The sequence below is a fragment of the Octodon degus genome, unplaced genomic scaffold (genome assembly GCF_000260255.1).
Source record: "Octodon degus isolate 3935 unplaced genomic scaffold, OctDeg1.0 scaffold00054, whole genome shotgun sequence".
NCBI lineage: Eukaryota > Metazoa > Chordata > Mammalia > Rodentia > Octodontidae > Octodon > Octodon degus.
Window position 1 is genome coordinate 4,923,509 of NW_004524630.1, and position 6,065 is coordinate 4,929,573.

Here is a 6,065-nt window from a genome sequence, read left to right on the forward strand (position 1 = left end):
TGTCATTTTGTATATCACTGTCTTCTGACCTTTGGTGTAGAGCTTAGATAGAGTTATTACCTTAGCACCAGGTCCGGATCTACGAAGTTCAGGTTTCTCCAGGTGGGTGTTGTTTGGGTCTGGCTGCTGTGCTCCACTTCTTCCTGCTGCAGTCGAACCCTTTGGAGTTGAACCCTTTGTGTCACTCTGGCAAGATGTTCTGCTCCTGAATCAGCTGGGTGGGTCTTGCTTCTAGCCTCTTTCCAGGGAGTTCTGTTGAAGGATTCCACGCTGGGCCTGCACTCTGGGTGGAATGAGGATCTAGTGGACCCCAGGCGGTCTCATTCACATACCAGGCCTGCACTCTGGGTCAGTTCAGGATCTAGTGGCCCCGGGTCATTCCACTCACACGCTGGGCCTGCACTCTGGGTCTATTCAGGATCCACAGGCAGGACCTTGTGCTTGCTAGGCAGGTGCTTATGGCCACTGAGCTATCTCCCAGCCCCTAAAAGTAATAAAGTTAAATAAGTTTTGCTGGGTGTGGTGGAGCACACTTGTAATCCCAGAACTCAGGAGGCTGAGGCAGGAGGATCGCTAGGAGTTCAATTACATAGCAAGACCCTGTTTCAAAAGAAAAAGCAAAAGTAAACATTTTGAGATTTATCTCTAGAAGTGCCCAAAAATTTATGCAGGTCATAGTAATCCTCCCATACTGTACTGCATCACAATATTTGTAAAATATTTATCTAAAATATTTGTGTAACTCTGTTAGTTAATAGCATTTGTATCCTATTTTATGAAAGGGAAATCATATTTTGCTGAAGTTTCATTAAAATGATGTTTGCCAATGAAAACAGTAATTAACAGTATTTTCATTTCTTTCTAGTGTGCTAAGACATTTATAAATCTGATGACTCACATCTCCAAAGAGCAGACAGTGCAGTACATACTTACTGTGGTTGATGACATGCTGCAGGTTTGTACCACCTTCACTTAACGCCTGAGATGAGTTCATCGCGTCAGTCCTTCACGCTCACAGCATGTCCTAAAGGGTTCACTTATGGCATTGGCTCTAGGGGGTACATGGTACAGCTCCCTTAATTTTGGGAAAATTAGTTGCAGTTAGTTGCAAATCTACTCACACACAGTCTTTTTTGATGTTTTGCAGGATATCAATAATCAATATGTATTTTTTCTTGAGATACGTAAGTTGTTTTTGTTTAATACTGTAACAGCAACATTCAGTCTCAGTCACTTAAGGCTTTTGGGATGCCCTGAGTTCTGTCAGGTGACGTGGCTCCTGTCTTCTAGTCAGTCAACAGACTTCCGTGCTTTTGTGTTCCGAGGCCAGTGCCAGACGGGATTCAGTGCTTTTGTTCTTCTGAGAATAGATTTGATTATCATCTGAAACTTTTTTTTTGGTACCAGGGATTGACCTCAGGACCTGGTGCTTGTGAGGCAGGCACTTAAGCCGCTGAGCTATCTCCCAGGCCCATCATCTGCAAGTTTTATGGCATTTGTATAAAGTTTCTGCCTACTGGCTTAGTGGTCCCTGGACACAGAGGGGCCTAGTCATAATTTGAATTTTATACCTGAGGATGATTTAGATTGTCGGCGTATAGAGCAAGTCTCAGGAGACGGGCCAGGTGCGAGTCTGGTGCCTGTCTGCATGTGTGAGCAGACTTGAGCAAGCGTGTCAGTGGGTGCTGTGGGAGCATTACACGCATGCACGCACGCACGCACACTGTTGAGGACCTACTGTTTGACATGCACGTGGCCATTACTGGGGACCCAGGTTAGGAAGGATGTTGTGAAGCCATCATGTCAAGAAGATGTACCAATCCAAGGCTGGTGCGGACTCCTTTGATAAGAGTCTAAGCAGATGTAAACCTCATCATGACTTTCCCCTTGAAATTGGAAAGTTAAGAAAATCAGAAACGTCATGGTGTGCCTTAGTTATCTTGGTTACATGTCCCGTGTGTATTCTCACTTCCGAGTTATACACTGTGAGTTTACATAGGTATATCCTGCATTTTCATTCATTCTAGACTCTCGTTTTCCTCTTTGTAGCTGTTTCATGACAGGGCCATTGTAAGCTTTTCTGCCTTGTTGGTGGGAATGTGAACTAGTACAGCCACTGTGGAAATCAGTCTGGAGATGCCTCAAAAACTAAAAGTAGAATTTCAATTTGTTCCAGCTGTACCTCTTCTGGTCCGCTTCCTGAAAGAGTTAAAGGCATCATATTACAATGGTACATGTTCTTTTTTTGAGAAACTACTAGACTCATTTATTCTACTTGTTTATCTGGATTTTTGAGTCATAGAAACCTGGCTGGCTTGTTTGCTTGTTTGCTTGCTTTCTGGCTTTCTCCCTCCCTCCCTCCCACCCTCCCTCCCTCTCCCCCTCTCCAGCCCTTTCTCCCTTCCCCTCCCTGCCTCCCCTCTCCCTCCCCTCCCTCTCTCCTTCCCTTCCTTTCTGAGGTAGGGTCTCACTTTGTAGTTCAGGCTGGCCTTGAACCTTGCTTTGTAGCCTAGACTGGCCTCAACTTTTGGTGATCCTCCTGTCTTAGCTTCCTGAGAGAGTTTTTCCTTACAGCTAAGTTATTGTCGAATCCATCTTTGTTTTCATTTAGTACTGTTTGATGCATTTAGAGTTGGTTCTTGTATGGGGTGTAAAGTAATTTTTCATTGTTTTCCAAATGACCATTCAATTCTAGCACTGTTTTATTATTTATCTTTCTCATGATGGTGTGATATTGCCTTTAATATTAAGCCTCCCTTGTAGCTAGGTTTAATTTTGAGCCTTTTGTACAAGTGGTGGTGTATTATAGCACATGTATTGCAGCGGACTGTTTGTTAGGATTGGAATGCTAGAAGGTTGGCCACCGTGTTCTGTACTGCGCCTGTGTGACCACGCCAAGTACCAGCAGGCTTGCTTGTAGAGAAAGGATCCTGCACCTGGCTCTACTTTGTAGCTTTTTTTTTTTTTTTTAGCCTTCCGTATTTTCGTTTTGGTATGAGATTGATCATGAGCTTATCTGGATCTATAAGGTAGTTTATTGGCATTTTTAAATTTCTAAGTTAACATAAGAGTAAAATAATATTGTTATGAAACTGATTTTTCTACCTAGGAACGAGAGATAACACTTCCATTTGGAGTATGTGTGCATATCTTTAGCAGTGTTTGTTAATTCTTGTTTTATTAGTATTTTGGTTTCAGCGATTTGCTTTGGAGATAGGATTGGACATGTTTTACATATGCTGAGCCCGTGTTCTGCTCTGAACATTACCCGCGGGCCCTGACATCTATAATAGTGTCTTTGATTTCCAACAGTCATTGAGCCTACTCTGTTTCCTCTTTTTTCTCTCATTCTAGATTTACAGTTTTTTACTTTGTCAGAGCATTTATATATTAATTTCACTTTGCTATATTGAATTTTCAACACTGTACTATTACTGAGGTTTTTCCAGGGGTCTTTTGATTAGATGAAGCCAATGGGTTCTTTTTTTTTTTTGGTGCTACCAGGGGTCGAACTCAGGCCTTTGTACTTCTGAGGCAAGCATTTATTCCACTGAGCTATCTCCCTGGCCCCTAAGCCAATAGGCTCTTAAGGAAAAGTACAAAATTCTCTAAATTTATGTACTTCTTTTTGAAGTCTATAAATGTGTAGGATAGCTTCATTGGTGTAAAATTAATGTGCTCACAGTTCTTTGACATTCCACTTTGTTCTCTCTTGGGTACCTTATACAGTAATGTAGATTTATTTCAGTATGCTGCTGGGGATTGAACATAGGGTCAGTCTTACACATGCTACACAAGTGCTCTGTCACTAAGCCCCAGTCACATTTTTTTGTTTTTTCTGATGGGGTTCCCACTGTGTTGCCTTGGCTGGCCTGCTCTTGGTGCAAGAGATCCTCCTGTCTCAGCCTCTTGAATAGCTGGGATTATAGGTGCCAAGCTTTAGTTTTAAATTTTGAGCTTTTTTTTTTCTTCTGCTTTTAATGATAGCCATTCTGAGTGGAGTAGGGTGGAACCTCAGGAGTTGTTTTGATAAGTATTTCCCTGGTGGTTAAAGAAGATGAACATTTTTTAATGTACTTATTGACTGTTTCTTCTGAGACATGTCTATTCATTCCATTGCTTTTTTTTTTTTTTTTTAGGTTGTTGGTTTTTGGAGTCAGATTTTATTTAGTTCTTTTGTGTATTTTAGGTATTAGTCATCTTTTAGAGGCGAAGCCAGCACCCCTGCCCCCCAAAGTTCACTCTGTTGTTTCATGTGCTCCGCTGAAGCTTTCTGCTTTGTGTTAGTTCCATTAGTTAATTCTTGGCATTATTTCAGGTACTGCTGGAGATCTATTCAGAAAGTGCCTGCTTATGTGTGCTCCTTCAGGAGCTGCTCCTCGGTTGTCTTCCCGAAGCTTCGAAGTTTCTGTATTTGTATTGACTCCTTGACGTATTTTGATTTGTTTTGGTTCAGGGTGAGAGGTAGAGGTTTAATTTTACTCTTCTGCACACAGATAACCAGTTTTCCCAGCATCATTTGTTAAAGAATTGATTTTTTTCATCAGTGTATATTTTTGGTCCTTTTGTAAAAAATCAGATGCCTTAAGGTGCGCAGGGTTGTTTCTGCACTCCAGTGCTGTGTCCTGCTCTTCCGGCCTACATGTCTGTTTTTGTGCCAGGATCGTGCTGTGTTGGTTATTACAGCTTTGTAGTGTAACCTAAAATTGAGAATTGTGATACCTTCCTCTTTGCTCTTATTTCTTAAGTTTTCTTTGTCTATTCTGGTCTCTTCCGGTTCCATATAAATTTTAAGGTCACTTAAGAACTAGAAGGTTCTGTAAGGAATGTTGCTGTTATTTTCATAGGGACTGCATTACACCTATGTATCACTGGTGGATGGCCAAATGATACTAAGGCCACCTTTGCAGGAACAGGGCCTATCTTTCCATTTTCCAGTGTCCTCTTTAGTCTCTTGCTTCAAGTTCCTGCAGTTTTCACTATAGAGGTATTTACCTCCCTGGTTAGGTTGATTCATAGGCATCATTTTTTTTTTTTAGTGGTAGGTATGTGTACTTTATTGTTGGTGGTAGTGCAGAGACAGTGTTGGGTCAGAGGTACAGGCTTAGAAGAAGCGGAACTTATATTTCTAAATCTTTTGTTTTAAAAGAGTCATAATTATTAATGGTGGTGTTAGTTGTAAAATACATTTCTCTACCATCGTCTCATAAGAAAGACAGAAGCACAAATGATGTACACAATGGAAAAAGTACATACACGGATGGAACATCAGATGAAAGGCTGAGAAGCAGTTCACAGTTGTTAGTTCTTCCGTACTGTCCATTTGGGGTAGCGGTGTAATTTCTTTTCTGTTTTAGGAAAATCACCAGCGTGTCAGCATCTTCTTTGACTACGCGAAACGCAGCAAGAACACGGCCTGGCCCTACTTCCTGCCCATGTTGAACCGCCAGGACCCCTTCACTGTTCATATGGTGAGTTTTATAGCCGTTGCACTGTTTGCACGCATTGTGTATCTCTCTTTCTCTCTCTCTCTCTCACACACACACACACACACACACACACGTATGAAGGGGATTAAAAAGCTTGTTCTGTTGGCTGTTTGTGGCTCGGTAATCTCCTTGTCCCAGAGAGCAGCTGCTGTGGCACTAGCTTTCCTTGATGATGTTCACTAAACGGGCGGCTTTAGGGAGCTCTAAGAACGCTTGCTCTGAGGCAGTTAGACGTTCTGTAGGCTACTGGATGAGTTCGTCGACATCAGGTGTGGTGTAAATTCACATGTGCGGTGAGTGCGTAGTCTGTAACAGCATCAGCCACATTTTCCTATGCAGAAATTACATTTTGCTTTGAAGCAGCTACTGTTTCATTTGATTTTAATGAATTAATTGCTTTCTGATATCTTTTTTTTTAAATTTTTTTTTTTAAATTGTTTTATTTATTTGAGAGAGAGAGAGAGAGAGAGAGAGAGAGTGTGTGTGTGTGTGTGTGTGGTGTCTGTGGCCAGCTCAGCCCACCAGGGGGCGGGGCTGGCTGGCATGTGGTGCTGGGGGATTGAACCGCGGTCCCTG

The 6,065-nt window shown here is 42.0% G+C and overlaps 1 protein-coding gene across 4 annotated transcripts in view; it reads left to right on the plus strand.

Moving 5' to 3' along the window:
* Positions 1-6,065, plus strand: part of Atp6v1h (ATPase H+ transporting V1 subunit H) — a 113,271-nt gene that overhangs the window by 12,117 nt on the left and 95,089 nt on the right. For all 4 annotated transcript variants that reach the window (XM_004633374.2, XM_023717682.1, XM_023717683.1 and 1 more), the window contains exons 4-5: positions 866-955; positions 5,358-5,471. In XM_004633374.2, coding sequence (XP_004633431.1) covers positions 866-955; positions 5,358-5,471 — 204 coding nt within the window. The remainder of the gene's footprint in view (positions 1-865; positions 956-5,357; positions 5,472-6,065) is intronic.